This window comes from Porites lutea, chromosome 13, assembly GCF_958299795.1.
Source record: "Porites lutea chromosome 13, jaPorLute2.1, whole genome shotgun sequence".
In the NCBI taxonomy this organism is placed as follows: Eukaryota; Metazoa; Cnidaria; class Anthozoa; order Scleractinia; family Poritidae; genus Porites; species Porites lutea.
In genome coordinates this window covers 8,818,187-8,843,537 of record NC_133213.1, presented here as the reverse complement: position 1 = coordinate 8,843,537, position 25,351 = coordinate 8,818,187, and the positions used below count along the sequence as shown (strand labels likewise).

Sequence of the window (25,351 nt, the reverse complement as noted above, 5' to 3'; positions counted from 1 at the left end):
CCTCCCCCCCCCCGCTCCCCGGGAGAGAGAAGCGTTGTAAGTTAATATTTTTTACGTTTGGCCATGATTTTGTCGTTATCTGTATAGTTGTCTTCAGTTTTCAGTATATTTAATAAAGCTTCTTTAAGTTTTTTTCTGAAGGTCTTCCTTGATATGTTTTTAAGCTATTTGGCATCTCACCAATCAGAACGCAACATTGATAACAGAGCACTAGTTGGATTTTACTAATTGCAAATACCCGCGCCATCAGCTCATAATAAACGAGGTGGCAAACTCCTCTCCGGGCCCCGACAGAGTAACTTTTCTCATAACAACAATCATTTACACCTCTTCCCCTCCCTTATTTTTGGCTCCCAGATTTTGGGGAGCCACGTGGCCAGCCGCAACCAGGGTTCTCTCGCGAAGCAAGAGAAAGAGCCCTTGGAACGAGGTTGCTAAACGGCGACGGCATTGAGAACAGCAAAAAAGAAAACAAAACAACAACAGCAATAGGTCTAATTATGTCGAAAACGTCGTATGTTTTCACCAAAAAATTTGCTGGTTGTGTTTCTGTTCGCTTTCTTTTTCACTACCACTCATTTTCACCTTACTGCAGAGCCGAGTTGTTCAAACCTGAGGTAGGATAACCCAGGGTTAGTGCGAAATTTGAATTCAGATTTGAAAGGTAAAAAAGCAAATTCAGTTTAATTCTTTTTGTCTACATTGTCATAAAATTACCGGAGAGAATGCTTTCTAATAAAAGAAAAAGAAACCCGCATTAGCGCTAGTCGGCCTTTGAACAACTGAGCCCTGGCCTCTAACAATTCTCTTTTTCACACCACTGCTAAAATTGTTCATGTTGTGTTTCTAACGAAATTTTGTCTCCATTGTTTTTTTTATCTCTCGCTCTAGCTCTTTCTCTGTTATCCACGTCAGCCTAGACATTAAAATTAAGTCGAAAAAGAGACTCGGCTTTGTTGTTGTTGTTTTTTCCCTCTAAATGTCTGGGTGTCCAATGTGACCGTAACACGAACGTCTATCACAGTAAGTTGAACAGTACAGGTTGCAGGCTCCACTCAAATTAAAAAAAGGTCATTTCACATTTGTTATCTTGTGGTGCGGACGGAGCGCGTATGGTCACGTGGTTACCATGAAAATTTCTCGGGATGCATGTTATGCTACTCCGCAGCGCGCGAGAGAGTCCCGGTATGAATTAATGTTAAGGTGATGTCTGAGAGTGGGATAAAGCAAACAGAAATCAGTACTGATATGCATATAGAAATAAGTTTTATTCTCTCTAGATTTATATGCAAACAGGAAAAGTGATAGATTGAAAACAATCCGTCCATTCACAACTATCAGATCTAGAATAAGCAAACAAGAGCCTTTTTACACTTTGCTTTTTTTCATTTATACAACACTGGACATGTATATTATATGTAAATCAAAATTATTAACAGTACTTGGAAATCCTTAGAAATAACGCATTTGTATGGCCACTTCATTTACAAAGAAATCAAGTGAAAAATAAACGGAATGAAAGACTTCTAAATAAATTATAGACCGAAATAAAACTTCTCACATATCTCAGACCGGCTGAAAGTCATTTAAATCTGAAGGGTAATGCGGTTCACTCCTCGTGTGCTTTCCGTTTATTGCGTCTGTCCGTCTGCAAATCAGTTCTCCTTCTCATTAGCCACCAAAACCGTACAGGGTGCGCCCTTGGCGTTTAAGCGCGTATACAACGTCCATAGCGGTAACTGTCTTTCGTTTGGCGTGTTCAGTGTAAGTTACAGCGTCGCGAATGACATTCTCTAAGAAGACCTTCAGCACTCCACGTGTCTATTCGTAAATTAGGCCCGAGATACGCTTCACGCCCCCTCGCCTAGCCAAGCGTCTAATGGCGGGTTTGGTGATGCCTTGGATGTTATCTCGAAGGATTTTTCTGTGTCTCTTTGCTCCTCCTTTCCCCAAACCCTTTCCACCTTTGCCTCGACCGGACATCTTTTGGTTATTTTCTTCTGAGGCTCTCACTACAACAGCTCTGGAGAGGAAGGAAGACGCGAAGAAATAGAACGATGCATTGTTTCTTTAGCGCTTTTATGCTTTTTCGCTATAACTTCGTGTGTGCAAAAAAAAACATTGCAGCCTTATTGGTTAAATCTTTTTACCCTATTCACACCTTAAAGTTTAAAGAATTTCACATTAATAGATTCACATTCCCTTATTTTTGTCATTAATATGATATTTTTTTCATTGCGCAATGCATGGTGCAATTCTTGCAGGATTCAGTGAATATTGAAGACCAGCAACCGTGAAATGCTGAAGACCATTGTGACGACATAAACCGATAATAGGTTATTGCTTGATGACGTCATTTTACTATTACCTTCAGGGTTTTCATTTCTTATGCAAATTACGGCTTTCGTTATTTAAACCTCGCTGGGATTACAAAATTTAATTATAAAAGGAAAAACGAAAAGGATTCTCCTGGTAGTAGTAAAACGACGCCATCGTGCAACTGGCCCATTAAAAACATTATAATGCCAGTAAACATTAAGGGTGGGCTCACTTGCAACATTCCCGTATAGTTTCCACATTTTGCTCGGTGAAAAGGTATGAAATTTCTATAAATATCGATTTTAAGCAGCTTATAGGTTAATGATGTGTCTCTTTCGTTCGATCATGACAAGAGATACTGAATATACATCTCACGTTCAATTTTTTATTCCCTAAAAACGGTAAACATCAAAGCTATACACTCCTTTAGAATTTTAAAGGCGGCTCAAAAACAACCTCCCTATTTTTTTTCATTTTTTGGGGGGGCGGGGGTGGGGGTGGGGGAGGGGACTAAGGGAAAGGATGGACTCTTGTATGCACTTACCTGATACAGAGGAACCTCGATATAACGAATGCTCTTGTCTAACTTTATAGACGAACTGGCATGAAAACGCCAGCTTCACAGGCTACCATTTAGCCTGACCATTTTGCTTGCTCGGGTAGCCAGTCAGAAGGTAGCCTGTTCCAGGCGTTCAAATCGTGGTGGCAGCGCGAAGAGATGTGAGCAGACAAAAACAGTGAGGGGGTGGAGCTAGCGGATTCAGTGGTCAAACAAATTCACGTTTCGTCGAGAAAAATTCATAAACTCTAAAATTAACACCCCCTATAGGAGACGATCAGCGTCCTCGCGCTCCAGCTTTCATATGTGAGTCTGATCCTCCTCTACTCCCCAGGAGGAGTAATCAACAAAATACAAACAGGGAGGTTGAGGCCCCGTCCCGAGATCCAACCCTTTGCCCAACCTCGTCCCCAGGGTGCTTTTCCTCCTCCAAAGCCAGGGAAAATTAAAGCGCCCTGGGGACGAGGTTGCACTTTGCTTTTAATGAAAGGTACCCCTTTCGTATACCTTCTATTGGCTTATGGTCGTCTCGTTCACATACCTAGTTTAGAACTTTGCGTCCTTTTTAACTGCTGTAAATGCAGTGTCTTTGAAACATATGAATCAATCACACTGAACCAGAACGTTTTCTCGACATTATTTTTTACAGCCATTCATTTGTTAGACCTTTTGGGCTTTTCTGCAGACCAAAATGACAAATTTTCCTACCCTTTCATTTACTTCAACCAGTGAAATCCCTACCCCTTCTTATACCTGAATCCTAAAAAAGGTACCCCTTTCGAGCGAAGCCTCCTCGGGCCAGTATAAGCCATTATAGGGAGTACCCGCCCCTCTTCGGGCTCCCCACTGGTACTATCTTCAAAAATGTGGTAGGGTATGACGCACACCACGCGAAAAATGAAAAGCCACATGTGCTACCCCAACAACTTTGAAGGAGGGGGCATGGGCTCCTGGAGGGGGTGAATAGGGGTATGCAAATCCGCCGATCCGTTATAATTTTTTGACCAAATCCGCCCTTCCACTTTCGCCCTGAATCCGAAATCGGGGCAAAAATATTTTAATTACTCGCAAAGTCCAAAATCCGGGCCCAAAAAATTGATGAATCCGCAACCCTGCAATCGCAGGGTCCGGAAATCCATTAAAATCTCGCTTTGAATCCGAAATCTGGGCAAAAATATTTTCAAACTCCGCTGATACCCTCTTGAAGACTGAATCACAAATTGCAGGCAGTCTGGCATGTTCACAGGGGCCAAAAAAAAAAAAAAAACTCGACACACTGCTTCACACTTGTCCCTTTTTGTGCTTCGTCATCTGAGAACACGTTTCTCAAGAACAGCGGTCATCAAAAGAGAATTAAGCGCAATTGAAACTACGCATAGCTTGGCTGCTAAGCTATTAACGCAATCTGCCAAATGATTGCGCAAGCTTGCAACTTTTTTTTAAAGTATATTAGGTAATCGAGCAAGAGGGGAAGAAGCCTTGCAAAGAATACAGCTTAAAAATGGAATCGTCGAATCAAAAAGGAGAAGCTAAGACGGCTAAAGGTGTCAAACGTCCCGCGGAAAAAGATCCAGACGATGATTATGTTAAGAAAAGGGAAAGGAACAATATTGCTGTGCGGAAGAGTCGCATGAAAGCCAAGGAACGGATCGAAGAAACTCGGAAGAGGGTCGTGGAGTTATCAAAAGAAAACGAAGAGTTACGAAACAAAGTGTCTTTACTTCAAAAGGAGTTGAACGTTTTAAGATCTCTGTTTGCTAACGGTGGGATTACAGTTCCTTCGGAAATAAATGTTCAATTTACGAACTCGAGCAGTGAAAACGTAAACCAAGCTGTAGTTTTGACCGCTGTCACAACATCACTGGCGAACGGATCACTAATTCAAGAAAATCACAATTCAGGAAGCGAAGGTCTAGAAAATGGAATGAATAATCATGTTATCAAGAAAGAATCATAGCATACAGCCGTCGATTGAACTAACAGCTGAAACATTTAGAACTTAGATTTAGAAAATTTAAACAGTAACTAGTAACAGCTGATATGATGTGCCTATCACCTTTGACTTTGTAGCTAAGACTGTCACTGTCACTCATGGCTGCATTTGTCAATTTTCACGCGACGTTGTTCGTTTAGAAGTTTTATTTATTTAGCTGCTTATTATACTAGGTTAGCTAGGGTCATTTTGGTTGGTATCTGTTTTTGATTAAGTTTTGATAGGTAATGTACGTAATGTATTGTTTGGTCACGATCGACTGAATGTCACGGTGGTTTCAAAGTTTTGGTATAGGAAAATTAGTAAATCTCCATCAAAACACAGCTAAAGTGAGCTCCTTGAAATAAGACAAGACCTCACCTGGGGTGCTTACCAATTACACTAACCATCTGGGTGGTAATCTTGTGCATAAACATCAAACTACAAAATTTCACATGGTTGGAGAATGACCTGCTACAAAGTATATCCAAATCAGCTGAACAGACTAAAAAGAGTAGAAAAATTGCATGACCTCAGATCATAGCCCATGTTTATTCCAAAGGAAGTGGCAAGAACCATTTTTAATTACAATTTCCCTATTTGACTATCATGGAAATGGCAAGTATCCCAGATTTTGATGTCTTAAAATAAGGAGACAATCACACAAAGTTTTGTGGCTGGCATATATGATGTGGAACCATCTAATACTCATTATTTTAATGGGGGAATGATTGAAAAAATTTCTCAGGAAGGCCAGATAACCAGGTTACTATTTTGAAAGACACTGCTCCACTTTATTCTTTTGCTTTAGTAACAATCATTTTAAGGGGCTTTTTTCTTCCAGTCACATCACTAAGGAATAAAATAATAATAATAATAATAGTAATAATATCATGTAGTAGTGATCCATTTGTACTTGAAGTTACTCTATAAACAACATAAACTTTACAATGTAATTATCTTGATGTAAATTGTGCCTTTTTGAGTTTTTTTTTTCACATTAGTTTATGGCAAGCTTTTTTTTTAAACACTGATTTAGATGAATTAGTAGGTTAGAGGATCTCAGCTTTCTATGAGTGCTAACAAGAAATTTATAGTATTTCCCATGGAAGAATTTTGCTGTATAACAGTATATTAACTGTATTTGAAGAAAGATTACTTGAAATCCTTTTGACGAGAAGATATATATGATATGTTTCAGATTAAAGAACTGCCTGATGTGAACTATAGTATTATATGGTGTAAAGTTAATTTTAGTTGTCTCAAATTTAGTCTTTTCTGTAGGCTCGATCGCCAGCTACTGTTCAGGAGATGAACTTGTGCTTCTCCCCAGAACAGTTCCTCTCAGGGAGGGCAGAGAGGGTGGCAGAATCGAGCCTATCGATCTCCCCTATTAATAACTGCTGAAAGAGACGACTCAAAACGGCAATCCATTATCATTTCTAAGACCACATTAAAGTTCCATCTTTTGTCTAGTGTTAATGTCTTGTCATGACAATATTTTGCTTACTTACCTCGCCTTTTACTCGTATGTTTAGATTAAACATTCCTTTTGAAATTCACACTATCATCAGTGATCTTGGGCAGTTGGTTAGGCTGAAAGATAGTCCACACAGGTTAGGAACAAGTTACTTTTTGTTGGTATTAATTTGGACAAGATGCAAATGCTTTTTGCCAAAACATTTTTGACTCTTGAGGGAGTCATTATTTGTGTGCTAATGAGCCATCTGAAGGTGACTGAAGACAGGGTAGTGGGGTACAAGCTGTTAATGAGATTCCTTGTGCCCCGGAAGCTCTTTATAAAATCCCTTTCCATGTCGCTGAGATCTTCTTTGCCCCAACAATCTTTCCTTAGAGTACTTGTAGATTATAGTGCCAATGGTAAGTGAAAATTCATAGGAGCTATAGATAATCTGAAAATTTTAAAATAATTTGACAATTTTGAAAACTCAAATGAAAGTAGCGCTTGAGTCAACCTCCCACACTGGCATGCCATCGGTTAAGACTGGGATGATCATTGTCGTTGGCACCTTCTGTTTCCCTACTGCAACAGAATCTTGGCAGAGTTGTTACAGGTAGCTTGGCAGCATGTAAGATAGCCTGTAATAGGCTCTCAGATAGTACGGACATTGCACAAAATAAAAAAGCCAAGTGAAAATAAGACACAAGATCTCTCTCCCTAACCCACAGTCGTTTGTCACATAACTAGTCTTATTGCTAAACAACTGCACTGCTATCTTGGTACCCTCGGTTCCAGAGGTTATTTTTCCCTTGTCTAATTTTCAGGATATGGCTTATTTCATCTTAGGTATTCCTCTAAAATGGGCCACTGCATGGCCGACAAATTCTCCCTTCCCCTTCCCCTTTTAACACTGGCCACGCAGGCTACTTGGAGCCTGGAACAGACCACATGTGACAAATGATATTTTACTCCAAGGAATGCTTCTAAGCAGCCCCAAAGAAATTTCGCTCAAAGATCTCTGCATAGCAAGAAAGCACAACACAAGATTTACCAGTAATCATTATTTTATTTCAGAGCTTTTATTTAAGCAGACATGCTTCCTTCAAGCTGCTATGTGGTAGAGAATATTTCCATAATATTCAACAGATTGTGGCACCCTAACATCAGTTCATACTTCTTAGTGATTTCTGCTTCACTCAATTAGACTTGACTTCACAAAAAGTCACCTTAAAGAATCTCCATCTCACATGGTTTGACAAGTTCAGAGTCTCAATATAATCACTATCTAAAAGCAATAAACATGTCATTCCCTAAAACTTTTGTCTGCCTCTGGTTTGAGCTCAAGAAATAAATAGTTCTGAAGAATGAACCTAATATTTAGACCAAGAAAGAAGTTACTTCTTGATACTAGCTTATCAAGATTGAACTAAACATAAAGACTTTCACAATGTCCCTCTTAGTCGAATGGTTTTGTTTTGTCAAGTACCTTCTTAAAGCTTTCTTTGCTTGCTTTCAGGTTACTTACAATTTTTTTGGCTGTACTATTGACAAAAAGAGGTCAGCTTGGTGCAAGTTTAGGCAAACCTCAGGAGCTCTTACAGTCAAGGCAGGTCAAGCGTACCCCCCAAGGATTTTATTAATGAATTGATTATTTGAAAATGCATCCATTAGTCGTTCCCATAACGTGTCAAATTCAAATCGGCGTTCCTGTATGCGTAATGTGCAGTGAATATTTTACAAAAACTTCTCTGTATTTGGTCAGATTGAAAATCCTTGAATGGATTAAATTTCTTAAAAGACATTAAAATCAAATTCAGGAAAACTGAGCTGGTAGAAATTTTGCTACTCCCTCGTGTGTGAATTCACAGCTCATTAAGCATGCAAGAATGCAGAGATGAATCTGAAATCTACAACTACCAACGCATTCTACTTTCGAATAATAAATTCATTAATGGAATCTTGGGGGGTTCGCTTGACCTGGCTTGACTGTATAACTCTCGTTTAGTTTTTGCATAAAAATCGTACACTGGGTATCCTGGATTTCACAGATTCAGAGCATGAGCCTCCCCAGACTAATCTTAGAGCACAGCACTGCAGAAACCACTCATCTATGTTACTGTTCCCTTGGTACCAAAGTTTGAAAACATCATATCCTTACTCTATAACATGCCTGGACACCTCTGTAAAGAGGACACTTGGCTTTGACCCTTTGGTATCTGTATCAAGAAGATTTTACCAAGTACATTGTAGAAGAAACAAAAAATCTAATACGATGAAATAAAATAATATTAACATAAACAACCTAACCAACAGTAATTATGAATTTTTTTACACAAACTAGTGGATATTATCCTATTTCTCCTTTATTATGGCAAGAACATGAACTTTACCCCCTTGGAGTTAATTTTTTGAAAAATGTCAAACTCTTCACAACAGTTTGACTTAACTGGCTTATTATCTATTTACATCGCCTTTGTACATTTGTTAAGGTATAAATATTTATTTCTCCCTTCTCTTTTTTATATTTAATTTATCTGCAGCATTCTTCCATCCACATATCATCATCGCTCAACTCCGTGTCTTCTTTTGAGTTGGGAAGAGATCCCCACAACATTATTTGAATTCCTACAAGCAAACAGAAGCATTAAAATTATGAAATTGTCATATGGCGCCTCACGATAAGGCACAGTTGAAACAAGAAACTTCATGGAATCCTAATCCCTTCCATTTAGTACATGAAAAGATCAGCATTTGAATCAATAAAGCTTAGGCCAACCCATAAATTAAGTTTGTGTGACCCACATGAGAATTTTGACTGTGCAGTGACTTTGCTTCAAACATTGCTTTCATGTGCAAAATCTTATTCATACAATTGCTATAAGAAGCATTGTACATCGTGAAAATGAATTGCGTCCGACTTATAAAGTTGAGATGTTTGAATCAACTGTCAAACCTGTACCATCGGTTTGGTCGACCCAAATAAGTATTCAGTAAGGTACATGAAAAGTTTGACCCCTTGAACTGGGCCTAAAGCTGCCTTCACATGTGAGCTTGAGTGATTTTGCTTCACCCGTGCAGTAGTACCTAATGAATGCTGCATAAAAATTTTTTTTGTCGCCTTTCTCTATTCCACGGGTTATTAAAAAGGAGATTGGCTACGATTTATTCCCAACTTATTTACTCGTCATCTGTTACGGTTATCAATGCAAAATGTGGTCATATCACGTCCAAAAGTTGGCATAACAACACCATAATCACCGGAAATAAATACTGTAACTTATTACAGACAAAAAGCTGAATAAAGTGCAAAACAACAATGATGTCAACTCATGACATCAAACAATTAAACAGCTGTATTAGAATCTCCACGTGCTTTCCCCTAAGTCCACTGTGAGGTTTTCATTTGTACCAGTACAAGCTATCAATCTATTACGGATTTTTACCTGTTTGATCCAATCTTTCGACGGGCGTAACAGCACTGGAGTGAAACATCCAGAAATGGCCGTTGTTACAGGAACGAATACAGGATTGACATGGAAGAGTTACATGGTATCCGACAACATTTCCGCTGAAAATTGAGATAAATACAGCATAAACGAGAGTTCAAAATCACAACTAACTATTGAAAACATGACATGAAGATTTACCCAGAAAGGCAATTTTGAAAAGAGAGGCAAATAAAACACGATTCATTGATTTGAAGCTTACCATCCGAGGCAGGCAACATCTTTGATTCGACAATCACAGTTTTCTGTTGAGTAATCTGTTCCAATCAGCTGAATAGCACTACAAAGAAATGCGAAAATAATATAGGTTATCCGGTAAGAAATGGACCAGCTTTATCCTTATTTACAAAGAAACACAACCATTAAACTTACTTTTCTGGGGGCAAGTCAGTCGAGTAGAGTTCCACTTTGGTGTCGGCCAACAAAAGCGCCCTCATTCCACGAGCACAAATGTATCTTTCGCAATACTTGCACTCTAGTTTGACGACCGTTTTACTCTGAAACGCGGGGTGTATTCTTCGTGACATCTCCTTCGTTAATTTGGCTGAAAACAGCAATTTTTGACTCAATTCAGGACGTAGAACCTCCCCACTACAAAGTTGCTACAAAATGGCCGTTCTCAGACAAACAGCTTGGCTGTTTTAGGAAATACATGAATCTGATTGGTTGTTGCCTGGTGACGTTCACGCCTTACTTGGCCTTTAAACTTTAAAAATGGAAAAGTGAAACGCGACGCGTAAATTTTACACGTTTTTAGCATTTTAATATTCAACGTGCAAAATATTAAGACTCCTCAGGAAGGGAAAATAAATAAGAATACACTCTTTAGGAAGCCATGCATACCTATCGGTTATTTTCAGAGGAGGCTGGTAAACTTTGCAAAACTCACGTACGTCCTTTGTACTTCCTTCTGTTCAACCGGAAATGCGTTTGTGTATGCTAATGTGGCCGCGCAATGTCCAACTATTAAATGGTCTATTATCAATGCTGCGTTCTGATTGGCTGAGCTACTACTAAGCTATATGTTATAGCCCACTAGTAGCGAAAAGCGCCCGCTTTGAAAACCAAAACAACGGAGGCTGAATCGCGTTTTGCTAGCTATAGTTGTTTTGTCTCGACATTTTTGACCAAATAGTTGGATTTTACTGAAACAATTATTCCTCTCGCCCTCATGGCCTCTGAGTCAATAGCCCATGAGGCCGCTATTGACTCAGAGCCCATTCGGAGTCGAGGAATAATTGTTAAATATGCTTTTGTTTTCACGGTGTATGGTGGTATCGTCTACAATACTTTAGAAGTCTCACTGGTTCTGATTTTTTCGCTATTTATATTGATTGGGACCAAACAGTTTTAGTAACTTTTCCCTGAGAGAATTCCCTTCATTCCACTTGCCCTTTGTCTATTTTTTTTTTTAAATCAAACTTTTACTCAAACCTATATCTTTCTATATATGTATGTTTTTTCAAAGTCAACCAAATTTTTCCCAAACAGAGTTTTCTTGCCTCGACCGATAATGACGTCACCCTGACGTCAATATTTTAACAAAATAATTCTGCCCCAGTCCGTGCTCGATCCAAGGTAATTCACACCTCAAAATGGCGGGCTGCAAGTGTTCTCTGTTACTGGGAATTTCTTTGTGATTTTTCTGTTTTTATCATGATCACAATGGATGGGTATAAAGGCAGACAGACAGCTTGTCTTTTTATGACTTGGTTAAGTTATGCATCGACATATTTACTTCGGAAACCTCTTGGTGTGGTAAGTATAAGAGCTCTTTTGTCCGACGTGACATGACACGCTCTGAAATGTATTACGTGAATTCTCTGAATAATGCCGTCTTTGCAGAAAAGAAACTTTTGTTTAACCTATTAAATTTTTTAAAGGGTTAACATTGCCTTCCAATTAATCCTTGATATCTGTATTTTATGATAAACTCATGAGAAGCGGATTTACATTTATTAAGATTCCATCTATACGAATCTTTATCCTGGATACATCATCGGGTGAAATGGTTAAATTGTTCCCGGGACATTTACTTACAGGCATTTAAAGTTTCAAGGTCTGTCATATCGTCCATTGTTATTCTAAAATGCTAAGGAAGAGGCAATTTCATTGGTTACCATGAACGCAATGAAGCTAAGTAGGCAGGTTAAACTAACAATGTAAAATATATAGCCGAATCGCTCTGTTGTTTTTCTTTTGTTTGGAAAAATCACACCTGTACGCCTCTAAATGACTCCAAGCATAACTGTTAGAAGTACGAACAAAGCGCTACAGAGAATCTATAAAATTACTGCATGTCGAAATCCAGGTTCAACGAACAAAATAACTGACTTTATGATGACTGGGAAAAGGTTTCTTTCAATTCCACTCAGTACAGCTCTGAAAAGCTCGGGCTGCTTTTCATTTTCTGCTAAGTGACATGACGATAGAAAAATGATGGAGTAAGGCATTTGCTTTTAATAGACTACATGCACGCTGAGATACCACAACAATAATAATTAAGTAATTGTGTTCTCTCTGTCCGGCTACCAAGAATCATTTATTTCACTTTGACCCTCAGCGGTCTCCCGAATAGACCCGGCAGACGTACAATAATGTGTGAAAAAAGCACTTAAAGGGAGTTGTTAAACATGCTACATCGGTAAGTGACATCTATAGTCAAAAAGAGTAGTGCGCGGTCAAAAAAAGAGAAAAAAAGGCATTGTATTAAATGCAAATGGCAAACTTTCGAGCAAAATAAAATCAATCTGAAACTTTATAGAGCCGTAGCAAAACCCTAACTGTATCATTAAGCAGTCGCAGTTTTTTTTATTTTCTGTCAAGTTCGCGTCCCATCGGCCAATTATGAATATTTTGTCAAATAATTCAGGATCCTCATTGACGCTTTTCGATCCTGTGGCAAGTCTTTGCCATAGTATGTGAACATATAAATATTCCTTTTCCGGTCTCAGATGACAACAGACTTGTTACTTGTTTATAAAATGGAGAAACATGATCACCCACCTAAAGGCTTTTACAAGAGCCAACTGCCCGTAGATTTCCTTTTTCGATAGAAGTTGATGTGAGAAATAACCAAACATTTTGGGAGTCTTTCAGGCTGAATGAGTCATTTCCAAAAAATCAGGAATGGAAAGCCTATGTTTTTGCTTGAACGGTGGGGATACTGTGTGCGAGTCAACACATATGTTTCTAAGAGCTCTGAAAAGAGCCCCCGTTTGTTTACGCTTTCTGCAATTTCAGTGTTATTCATTCCACAATCTAGCTGGCAGTTCGAATGAGTCAGATGTCACACTGTATTGGCTTTAAAATTTGCGGCAGTTGTGAGCTTTTTTTTACAGCAGAGTGGTTTTCTTGAATGGGCATTGTCTCAGCCTTGGTAACCATTGTTATTCAGTTTTGGGCTTAGGACAATAGCTCACTTGCTCAAGACCCTGCATTTTTGAAGACAACTGTCACCAGAAGTTTTCAAAGTGAAATGGATAGTGGTTCTACTCAACTGATTTTCAAAATTTAAACGGATTCTGTTTGAGAAAAGGCCAATCTTTCATTTGCCGCGCATAGGTTTTTTAAAAGCATATGTAAATTTCCACAAAATCTTTTTGAAAATGGACTTCACACTAAAAAGGTCTTTTTTGCTGTATTTTCAATTGCAAAAGGATAATGCTTACTCTAGTTCAATCTCCTTTGTTTTAGTTTAAATTGCAAGTACACCATTCTTGTTCATCTCTAATGTTTGTTCTTCTAAAATGCTTTAAGATTTCAAACATTCCCTTGCATATTTTTGTGTTTGTAAAAATTATCTGAACTTTATAAGATTAAGGGTTACTTCTGTGCTATCTTGACCAAGTATGCTACTTACTGTTGTGCGTATACTTGGGTATCTTCCAATAATAGCAAAATTATTTTGCTCACTCCTTCAGGGTTGTCACTGAGATTTCAAGTTGCCGGGTAAATACAACAAGTTGGCGGAGAATCAAATGACTAGGGATTTCTTTTGGTTCTATTTTTCTTCTATTTTCCAATAAAAGTAGCCAGGGAAAATCCCCGGCCCCCGGCTCTAAATGACAACCCTGTCCTTGTAGAGAAAGGGAAATAATGCACACATCCAATTTATGCATTGTTATTAGGTTTCTTATTCAGTTAATGTTCAGTGGCCTGAATTATAGTCTTGTGGACCCACTTTTCAACATCAGTAGACTTGTAAAGCGAAGTGGAAAATATGAAATTGTTTATTGCCAGAGACTGTCTGGCAACTTAACACTGTAATTTTTTAACTGTTTGTTTTGATAGGTCAAAGCAGATCTGGCAAATGTGTTCCATCTCTCAAAGACTGAGCTAGGGTTTTTAGACACTGCTCTCCTCCTTCCATATGCCTTTATGCAGGTATTTACTTTTATTTTGTGCACATTGCTGGTCTTTCTGGTTTCTGGTTGTTGGTTTTTTGGGGGGTTTTATTTCAATTTTTGAAAAGCATGTCCATCCCATTTGAAGTCCTTGAGAAACTCTCTATTCCTGTCCCAGAACACAAGTCAGGAAAAGAGCATTTTGAAATGCTTAAGGTGGCAGGGAGGGTTAGGGGTAGACACCTTGGGCTCATTGATATGCATTTAAACTCGTCATCAATAGATGAGCTTGGGCATTGGTGCCTACAAAGTTGGTGGAGCCAGGCAATGCTCTAGTATTAGGAGGAGGTATCCATGGCAACCCTGTAAGCGGCCCCCACCAGGCACCGTCACATTGAACAATTCAGTGGAATACTTACTGACCAATACTTACCTGGCCCTCACCTCAAGAGGGAGGGAGGGATGGGAAAAGCAAAAGCACAAAATGGCACACAAACAACAAGCTATTGCAACAACACTTTGCAAAGAACTGAAGCAAGCAACTTCGTATATAAGTCACAAGGTGCCCCTGCTAGAGGCATCGGGCCACCCCAGAATAGCTGGAAAAACTGCTGTCCCAAGAGCGACAAACATTTGTTTTCCTCTAACAATCAATACACAATCAAGAGAAAAGGTTGTGAGAATAGATAAAATAATCCCCAAAGGACAAATGCTTTGAACTTTTATCAAATTCTGTCAACTTATTCTTTATGGAAATGCACTGAGACCCGTTTGGAGAAATTGTATGTGGATATTGGGGCTAATTAAAGGGTTAAAAGCTTGACACCTGCTTGTTTTGCAGATCATGTTATCATCACTTGGTGACAAATATGGACCTCGAGTAGCACTTGCTGGCTGCCTTTTAGGGTCTGCTTTATCTATGGTAAGCATTGATCATTTTTGATTTTTTGTTAACTTTTGTTACTAGCTTAGTTCAGCCAAAAGAAATGTATATAAAACTGCACTTGTTGTATAGTAAACTTCTGATTATAAGCGCTGAGCTCATACAACTTCGTAAGGGGTTGTAGGAGGGCTTGTAAACGGGGGGCTTATCTTGGAGCGGGGTATTTATAACTGGACCAAAAAAGTGTTTCAAAAGAAGCTACATAGCAGTGCTGATAAAAATACTTTTTGATTTGATTGCGTTTTTAAGCTAACCTTCAACACGTCATAACAAGTCAAATTCATTTCGACACTTGTAAGCTAGAGGGTGGGGCTTATAACTGGATGTATTTTTTTGTTTACAGGTAGGTGAGCTTATAAATGGGGGTTTACATGTATGGTATGTTTTAAGATTTGGACACCGCTTTGATTATCCTTTCATCAAAAATATGTTCAATATCTTGGGTGTCATGGTTCAGTGATTGTTTTGTTAGAGAGAAACTTGATAAACAATTTGCTGCAAATGAGCTTTTTAGATTGTCTAGCACATGACCATGTTCTGCCCATGACTTAAATTCAGAATGGTGCAGAAAAAACAGATGAAAAATGAAAAATGCAAACTAGTTAAAGATCACCCTTTTGTACCACAGTGTACCCAAGGACCACAGAATGCCCAGGATTTAGGAGTTTTGTTTTCTTAACATCAAATTCAATAATGTCCTTAATGAAACCCTTGAAATAACCAAAATAATGGTCATATGAACTGGATAAGTTTCGTTTTGTTGGAACCTAGAAAAGATATTGTTTGCTTAGTTTCAATTTCATTTTCTTTGCATCTCATTGTAGCGCTCCTCTCCTCTGGAGATATGGACATTTACAAAATTAATCACTAAGGAGCAGCAGGTTAAAGGAACAGTTTTTCCTTCAGTTGGTTCAAAACAATTTCCAGCTTCATCACCCCCCAAAAATGTTGATGGACTGATGTAGTTACTTAAAAAGAGTAAATTTCTTGATTGACGGTCGTAAATCACTGTTCTAAGGCCATGTCTCTTCCTGGAATTTGCCTTAACTTAGCCTTAACAATATTCAGCAATAACAGTGTTAATGTTGTACTAATGTCAAGCCAATATTTTGATGCATGCATGATATTATTTGCCTTAGATATCCTTTGGATACTGGAACAGTTTGTTGATATTTGCGCTGCTGCTTTTCTTGAATGGAACGGCACAGGTTAGTTTTCTTTTAACCAAAGCTTATTCTTTTCTGTTGCTTATAAATCCTCCATCATTCATTATTTGGCCCTTTCAGTGAGAGGATGCTTTGAACAATTATCTTACTCTACACATTCTGGTCTGATGTGGCATTCACAAGATCCTCTCTGTCAATGTGGGAATCTCTTGACAGAGCTGTCATAAATTATTTAAGTAGCAGGCTGCTAATGAATAGCAGGCGGCTTTGGAACTCGCACCAAAGGCACAAGTTTTTGACGGCCAAGGCATCTAGGGACATTTTGAAATTAAGAGTCTCGGAAATTGCGTTTCCGCAGGTGTTCAAGAGGTATTTCCACTGCAGATGCCATGTTGCTTTGTCGGAATACACGCAAGACTGGAAACAATGCTGTCTAAATGTCCCAGGCGTTCCATGACATTGCACGGTTTGAAGGTTTCATAGATCTGAACGTGTTTAAATATGCGTTCAATGTCATTCAAAACTGAGAAACGGATGCTTTATAATTTTATTCGATGGAGTTTATTTTTTGTTAGCAGTTATGACTCACTTAGGGTAGAAGGAGATGAAAGTAGCCGGCTAAGGATGGTGAACTAGCCGGCAGTTTTGGCCAGCTACTGGCCCTTATTGACAGCCCTGCCTTGAGATCACATCTGGGAATTTCATTTTCCTTGAATGGACAGGACCACTTGGTTTCCATAAAGTCTTAGAAAAATTTTATGTTTTCAGCATGCAGCTATAAACAATTAAACCTCTCTTTATGGACGGATACCTCTTTATTTCTTCATTTCTATAATACACACTCAATGTGTCTAACTTCAAAAATAATTACATTTTGACATCTTGACAGTCAACAGCGTGGCCAAACTGTGTCAAGAATCTAACCAACTGGTTCTCTGACCAACAAAGGATGACTGTGTTTGGTTTGTTTGGAACAAGCAGCTTTGCTGGTGGAATCCTAGGGACAGCAATGGCTGTGAGTAAAATGTGATTTTTTTGAAAATTAATGTGTGAAGCTTGTTTTTTTTCAGGATAAGGGTTCTCCAAAAATTTTAAAGTAGCTGGAGATTAAAAGAAGGCAGCCAGGGTCTCAATAGCATTTGAAGTAGGCGACTGCCCAACTCTAAGTAGGCAGCAGTGACAAAGGGAAAAGCCGTAAACTAGGGAGGGAAAAGCAGCTATTAGAGTGCAAAGTAATTAAGTGGTTACAAATTCCAAAGTAGGCGGCAATCTACCCTGAATAGCCGGCGTTAACCCCTCTCCCTTTTTTCTCCCTTCTTACCCTTCCCTACCCCCCCCCCCCCCCTTGCCCCCCGCTTTAACGCCTTTAGCGGCAATCAGTTGCCAGATGCCAGCTTCTATTGAGAAACCTAGGCAGCCATGAAGTAGATTGAAAAGAGTCAGTTTCAAGCAGGGGAAGGTATGGAATGGGAACTAACCCCTCCTACTCGGGGGTTCCTTAGGAAAGTTCTTAATATTTAAAGGGCGCTGAAGAGGTTTAACCATAATATCAGCACCTTTCTTTCCTCACATATGCTTTTTTAAAAAATATATTTTATATGTTTGTTTTTTTTTCAAACAAATGTGTTAAGAAACAAATATGACATAATCATTATCCCACCTAAAAAATTATTTACTTTGAGTAGCAGACACTTGAACCTTGATGGGTAGTTGGTGATTTTTACCAGTGTTGAGCGTTCAAAGTACCCTGCTTAGGGAAATCGGTACGTACTGATTGTGCTTGATGGCACATGGCAAAATAATTATTATTTATGTGGAGTCTCTTCAACTAGAAGGGTGCTTAGCAATCTCAACCCAAACCATTTCTCAAAAAAGACTTCAGGCTCCCTAACCTTTTTTGAAATGATGATAGACAACCATTCACTGTAATGATAGACAAGTTAAAAGATTTATTATCTCATTTGCCCAGGTTCAGTTGCAGTCTCACTTTATGCAAGACATGAGGTTTATATTCTTGATCCCCTCAGTAATAGTGGTAAGTTTAATTTTTAAAAGTTTAGTATGCACGTATCAGGGTATATCACAGTTAATGACAAATATTTTGGCAAACGTTTTATTGTGAAGTCAAGAAGAGTATTAAACAATATCAATCAAGCTTTTTCATATTATTAGTTGTGTAAGAAGTATTTGACATTGTGATGAAGAAAACAAAATGAATTTCTTCCTAGCATCTCAAACTAGTCACAAACAAGTCGCATTATGAATTTGTTAGTTAAAAAACCACTCAATGCTCAGTTGTAGCACTGGTGATATGTAAGTAACTTGCCTTTCATGAGATGAGAATCGCATTGTGTGCTACACACTTCCTGAACCTGAAGTCCAAAAACTCTATAGATTCTACGTGACAGAGGGATTCATTTGCAGGTGTGACTATGCATTCACCTTTAAAAATGCTTTAACATGAACCCTGATCCAAATCCTACCATTATCAGCCACGCCCACTTCATACAGGTCCTAGCATTAGAATTACAAAGTTAATGACTCTTTTATTGTGCAAAGCATCCAGAACAGCACTGTAAGTATCATGGTCGAAAAAGAATCTGGCCTGATTTTAAAGTACAGTGTAAGTTGCTGACAGTAATAATACCAAACAAAGAGTAACAAAAAACTTGAGGTTTCTGGAGATGCTGCCTGACACAAAATCTGCATAGCATGCAATACGATTCTTAAAAATGTGCAGTAGTTCAGATTAGAGGGAAAAGAGAAGTCATCCATCCAAGGCTGACAATCCCTCTTGGCAGGCATCAGTGACTGTATGAAACTAATCATTGTCCTAGTTCTCTTTCAAAAACACCTTACGATCATAAGGCAGACACCTCTTTAAAATGTTCTGGTACAGTTTTTCTCTAACATGAAATAAAACTTGGTTGTTTTGCAGGGCAGTGTTGGAATTTTAGTGTTTCTTTTTCTTCATTCTCCTTCAGAACTTGGCATTTCAGAAGCTTCCAAGACAGTAGGTGAATGGCAAAATTTAATTTTGTTAAGTCTGGTTAACTGGTTAACTGTATAATTTAAACTAACCGCCGGTTTTTCATTGTAGCAAGGTGGGATCGTTAGCCCCATACTTAACCCCAACCTACAATCTTGGACAAAAAGTTTGAAAACTTTGCACTTTCTTTCGCAGATTGCCTATTCTGCATATTTGGTACTGCTGTGGCCCCTCCCCTCATCCCACCCTGGTCAAAGTTGTTCAGTCAGGATCTGATCCAGCCACTCTTCAACATTGTTTTTATTGGATCATGATGTTTCTGGGAAACTGCCCACCTACCCCTCCCCTAAGCTAACATTTTGCCCTAAGTGAGAAGTAAGTGCTTATGTTGGCTTAGGGGAGGGGTAGGAGGGCAGTTTCCCAGCAATGTATAATGATTTGTTTTTTGGGAGGAGGGAGGGGTAGGAGAGGGTGGGGAGTATTTCTTTTTGCCAGTCCTTTCAAGAGCTTTATCTTGAACTAGACATGGTAACATCTATTTTTCTCAACATTTTTGTCCAAGACAGTAGATGACCATGCAGGGGAGCAAACTTCTTCTTGCCTCCCTTCCCTTTACCCCGTGTGTCTATCATGCATAATCCAGCCTGCTGGGGGTGCAGGACTTCAGCTGCCATTGATAGCTCTTGCTGTCACTGAGTCACACAACCTCCCCCCCCCCCCCCCCCCCCACCTCCCAAGATGGTGGTTATCCCATCCATGGGACAGTTTGCAATTTGTTCATAATTATGTGCTTTTGGGCTGTTACATTGAAAATAACCATTATTAGAAGTTAATATTTTTCAATCTTAAGCAGCAAACAGCAAAAATAACAGAGAGAAGTTTCAAGATCTTTTCTCCAGTAATGTTATATAACTACATTGTGTGTAGGAGTTTGTAAGAGGAAAGCTCTCAAACTCATTGTGTGTGGTAGAAGTGATTCAACAAGCAAACTTCCTACATTTGCTATTCATTCTTGTTGCTTAGATGGAGGAATGTATGCATATGTGGCCTAGTGGTTAACACCTCAAACTCAGGATCTGGAGGTCTGGGGTTCAAGCCTCACCCATTGCGTTGTTTCCTTAGACAAGGAATTTTACTCCACTTCGTCTCTCTTTACCCAGGGGAGAGTAGCAATTTTCCTAGGCATGCTCCATGCTAAGGAAACTAGAATAAGCTCCGGCCAGTTCGGCCTTTGGCTCATGTCCGTCTTTACAGCCCTACCTTGTTGCTTATAGCCTAGCAATGTGCAAGACGTTCAACAAGTTTTTTGATGGTTAAGAAATTAAATTGTTGCACAGCATTTATTGATATAATGAGGAATAATATTGTGCTGTTTTTTGTTGTCCTTAGAAACAGGTAAGATGTCTAGTGGATCTTCTCCTGAACCAAATCAGTTGACTTACAGTCAACTCTGGAAATTAAAGTAAGATTACATGAATTTCAGTTTTTGTGTCAAAATATCTAAATTAGTACAGTATGTTAAAGAGTGACTCTTGGGAGAAACCCCATGATAAAATTTCATTTTTAACTCTTTCACATTCAACATAATTTGCAGATAGTTTTGTCATTTCAGTCATGGAAGTGACTGTTCAGTTGATGGTCTGTAACTCATGTAAGACAACATACGCAGAGATGCCAACCTCGGGAAATCTAAAATCTGAAGACCATCTCTTTTGCATTACCCCCGTGAATATCAACAACCAACCTTCCCCCACCCCGACCCCCTGATAAGTACAGTTCGATCCAGTCTCTAATTTATCACCTGTAATTGGCTTAAGACATTATGAATTCTTACATGAGGTACAGACCATCACAATTCGCTTTTATGATTGTAATATATGGTGAAATAATCTTTGTAAGTGATGAAATATGTGCAAAAATGACCCAGAAACCGAACTATAAATCAAAGGAAATTCAAATTTTGGGAGAAAATGAGATAAGTTCCAAATTAAAGCACAGAAAAGCTCATAACTTGATTTTATCTGGGAGATTTGGTGACCAGTACAGGAGACCGGGAGATTGGTGTTGTATCCGGGAGACTCCTGGATAATCCAGGAGGGCAGAGTTGGCATGTATGCATACAGTATAATGTTTTGAGGCACACCACCTTTTGATTTGGGGACTGGGTCAATTTTTCTTTGTTGGGGTTGGAGTGGGGCTAAAGAGACAGTTTCCAGATCTTAGATATCCAGAAGCTGGCATTTCTGATGTTTTGTGGTTGTTTTTGTTTTACAATAAGGATGGTACCAGAGCTTTGCTGGGCCAGCTGCTGTGTAAAGCTTGTGAGGTACTGCATGTACATGTGGCTTCCCATGTATCTTTACCAGGCAGTAAGTACTTTTGAACAGCTTTGATAGCCAGGTGAATATTTTGATAATACAGTCAAGTCAGTCTTGACTGAATCCTTAGTAAGTGTCCTGAAAATATGGGATGAAAATAAAGACTAAGCAGCATTTTTCAATTTTTTTGTTTTCCAGCTCAATTACTCAAAGTATCAGGCAGGCTACTTGTCCACGGTGTTTGAAATTGGTGGAGTACTGGGTACTGCCATGTTAGGATTCTTTGTAACCAGGTATTTCTTCACTGTTTTCTCACAGTGTGTATTGAAGGAACATGCAACACAGGGTGCAAAGAAAGTCAGTTTTATTTTAAGTGAGTTGTACTGCAGCTAGCATGTACTAGCCTGAAAGTCATTATAACTAGCCCCCCCCCCCCCCCCCTCATTTACCCGAAGATTGCATGGATCACACAATGTCTTGTCTGACGTGAAAATATATAGTGTAACATGATAAGATAAGAGAGATAACATCAACTTTATTTAACCATGCAAGCCTATATCAACAAAAGCTGGTTTCCATGTGCTACATATCATGAATCTTGTTTTTGCAGAATTCACTTCATCAGATCAGCATAAGAAGCGGCCTTGGGTCTTTCACATAAATTTTTGAAAAATTTTCAATTTTACATGAAGTAACTATCCCTATTGTAATTTGAATTCCCAAAAAATTCTTGTGCCTGTAAGGCAAGTTAAGAACAGAATTCACTAGACTGATGGCAAAATCCAGCCCTGGGGCTAACAGACACAACTTTCTTTACACGCTGGTAACAGTTCTAACTTTACAGTACTGGTGGAATTCTCTTGACACCGGGACTGTTATGGCCGAATAATTTCTGACATTGGTTATTACCAAAGCCTAAGTGTTCACTTATGGAGGTTTCCATGAGCAGAGATATATATTTGACTGTCCTCAAAAAGGAGTAGGTTTAAAAAAAATCCATGTTAATTTTGTTCATGTCTTTCAGATTTCTTCAAGGTAGGGCCATTTATGGTGTAACTTTGGCACTGTTTGGTAGCACTCTATTCCTCGCCCTGTTTCAGTTCACTGGTACCTGGGGATTTGCCGTCAATGCTGTATTCATGTTCTTAGCTGGTGCTTGTAACTGTGGGGTAGATCCTTACTTAACTGGCTCAATCCCTGCAGAAATTGGTGAACGAGAGAATGCACAGGCTGCCACAGCAGGACTTGTGAATGGTTAGTAAGTTTTTTCAACTTTTAACTGTTGGCCTAAAGTGGGTATCAGAGGATTGAATTGGGAAATTGAATGCCCTTTTTAATGATTTGTCTATTGAAATCGCAAAAATAAAACTGCATGAAACATGACTCAACAAAAATGCAAAAGTAAGTAGAAAAAAAAACTACCCAAAATATTATTAGTAATATCTGCACCTACCATGAATATTACTTTCACCACAAAGAAAGCAAAGAAATGTAAAAGTCAATTATAAATTATACTAAGTATAATATAGAGTCAAATAAAGGGAGTAAAGAAAGGCAGGGACCAACTCTAACGGAGGTCTTAAGGAGGTGTCCATCTTATAGAGGCGTCCGTCAAGAGTACAAGGTTTTTGTCCACCTAAAATTAAAATTAATCAAATTCCTGATGGATTCCATCTTAATATTTTCTCAGGTTTTGGTGGATTAGGTCCCATAGTAGAAGGTCCAATTGTTGGCTGGATTGCTGACAAGTATGGCTGGACAGGCCCTTTCTACCTGATGGTAGCAATGTCTCTACTTGGTTCTGTGACAATGCTTAAGGCATCCAAGATTGATCAGTCAATAAAGAAGGCACAGTTCATGGGATCACTGGGTTCAGAGGATGCTTAAGAGGTGAAAAGTCATGGGATTTATCTGTTGGTGCGTGTCATGGAAAGCCATGAAAAAATGTTTTCCTGCTGGGCTCAAAATAATTTTCTGACTGGTCAAAATATTGGACAAAAATGTTGACTTATCCTTGAGTAATTATCTGTCAATGAACATGGTTGTATTTTTACAAAGAGACAAAATCTAAGGGCGCTTTCCATTTGTCAGAACTGACTGGCCAGCCCATTCCCCTTGTAATGAGAATTTCACTTTCAATCAAACCTAACCATACATACCAGTCAAATCCTAAATATCATGCATAAAGGAGATGGCTTTTCAGCAAAGCCTATTTCATTGCCAAAATGTCTGGTCTGGCCGGACAGTTCTGACTTTTGGAAAGCACCCTTAGATTAATATTGCAGGTGAGGATTTGGATGTTTCTTTTAGAATAACAGTGAGTGTGCTTGACTGTTCAATAGTTGTTGGCGTGTCAAGATGCCATTTTGGCTAGACATTGTCTGTTATTTTGAGCCTTGCCCTGGTAATAATAATTGTTAGCTTCACACTAGAAGCGAAGTTTAATAGATTTAAGTAAGCACTTAAGTCAAGTGCACTTGGAAATCTTAAGTCGCTCGGTAAAAAACATGGCTTCACGCAGGCAAAGTATATTACTTGAAGTAAAAGCTGTCGATCTCTCCATTCATTAGATTTTACCCCTTTACACTCAAAGTAGGTTTCAAGTTCACTTTCACGACGGTCGTGAGCAAAAATTGTACCGTTTAAATCAGCCTTAAGACAGTCATCTAAGAGTGCCGGCTGGTCCTAAAGGTGTCTGTCTTAGAGTTGACGGTACAATATTATTTTGAAAATGTGATGCTGATGGTCAAGTTTTTCTTTAAAACACATGACTTGCATGCCCTGTTCACGTACTGGTATAATTTGTTTTCTGTATTCATTTCAACGTGAGAAAGTTATTTATTAGCCCAGAACCCAGTGACATAAAGCAACTTAGATGAAGAGTAAAGTTTCTGCAAGAAGATTTTCTTGCACCTTCTCATCAGGCAGAAAGGTGGATTGAAGTGAGAATAGGGAGGAACGCAGAAAGTATCTTTCCCATGTTTTGCAAAGAAAATCTCTTAAGAGTTGTTTTATGCAACCGTGCTCTGGAGTGAAATTTTGAAGATATTTAATTTGTTTTGGCAAATACCCTGTTATGTAATACAATTAAGATGCATCATTCATTAAAAGCTATATTTCACCTAGAGGCTCAAACTATGTCTTATGTTTAGTTTAAAGAAAATGTTTATGTCTTTATGTTTTTATTGTTATTCTTAAGTCACAAATTTGTGCAAGTGAGATTGTGAAGTTGCTACCTTTGGGAGGTTATGAGCAGGGTTTTGTTATTTTCAGTGGTCAAATATTGTTTAGAAAACATGATGATAGCCTGCGAGCAAGCTCTTTAGTTGTGGGGGGGGGGGGGGGTGGGGGAGAAATCATGCTACAGCATGCTGCTTGCTGCCATGTTCCCCAGTGGCCTTACCTAGTTCACCATAACTGGAGAGCTTGCTTGTAGGCTAACATGATTAAATTACACTATGAATGTGGGAACTCTGGATATCTCATTACAGTTAACTTGTTCTAAGAACTACAGAATTTGAAATAATATGAATAAAATGCATTTTGTAAATTATTTTTTGTTCAATTTGTATTAATATGGTTCTTACAGATCTCCTGATCATATTATGTTACGTCATACCATTAGGATTTTCACATTACAGTTTACAATTTACAAAATTTAATTTGTTACAGATTACCTTTTTCAACTTACTGTTTACAATAATCATTTACCATTTTAAATTCCCATCATCTGTTAGTGATTTAACATTGGCGGACTTTTCTCTCAGTTCC

At 38.7% G+C, this 25,351-nt stretch overlaps 3 protein-coding genes across 4 annotated transcripts; 2 read left to right on the top strand and 1 right to left on the bottom strand.

Annotated features, from left to right (window-relative positions):
• The first annotated feature begins 4,297 nt into the window (after positions 1-4,297).
• Positions 4,298-6,101, top strand: LOC140922995 (CCAAT/enhancer-binding protein gamma-like). The gene has a single exon (XM_073373046.1). The coding sequence runs from the start codon at positions 4,380-4,382 to the stop codon at positions 4,833-4,835; it is 456 nt and encodes a 151-aa protein (XP_073229147.1). The 5' UTR covers positions 4,298-4,379; the 3' UTR covers positions 4,836-6,101.
• A 1,257-nt stretch (positions 6,102-7,358) lies between these two features.
• Positions 7,359-10,457, bottom strand: LOC140922996 (protein FAM72A-like). 2 transcript variants are annotated; one of them, XM_073373048.1, is made up of 4 exons: positions 10,191-10,457; positions 10,021-10,098; positions 9,756-9,880; positions 7,359-8,576 (listed from the first exon to the last, which is right to left on the bottom strand). In XM_073373048.1, the coding sequence occupies exons 1-4, from the start codon at positions 10,343-10,345 to the stop codon at positions 8,545-8,547; spliced, it is 390 nt and encodes a 129-aa protein (XP_073229149.1). In that variant the 5' UTR covers positions 10,346-10,457; the 3' UTR covers positions 7,359-8,544. The 2 variants fall into 2 exon arrangements, with proteins under 2 accessions (XP_073229149.1, XP_073229148.1); XM_073373047.1 differs by having other exon boundaries at positions 7,359-8,937; positions 10,191-10,452.
• A 960-nt stretch (positions 10,458-11,417) lies between these two features.
• On the top strand, positions 11,418-24,344 carry LOC140922983 (uncharacterized). The gene is made up of 12 exons (XM_073373030.1): positions 11,418-11,576; positions 14,112-14,204; positions 15,006-15,086; positions 16,247-16,315; positions 17,163-17,288; positions 18,243-18,308; positions 19,212-19,290; positions 20,652-20,724; positions 21,541-21,631; positions 21,779-21,873; positions 22,605-22,834; positions 23,271-24,344. Exons 1-12 carry the CDS (start codon positions 11,475-11,477, stop codon positions 23,465-23,467), a joined length of 1,302 nt encoding a protein of 433 aa, XP_073229131.1. The 5' UTR covers positions 11,418-11,474; the 3' UTR covers positions 23,468-24,344.
• The last annotated feature ends 1,007 nt before the right edge of the window (positions 24,345-25,351 follow it).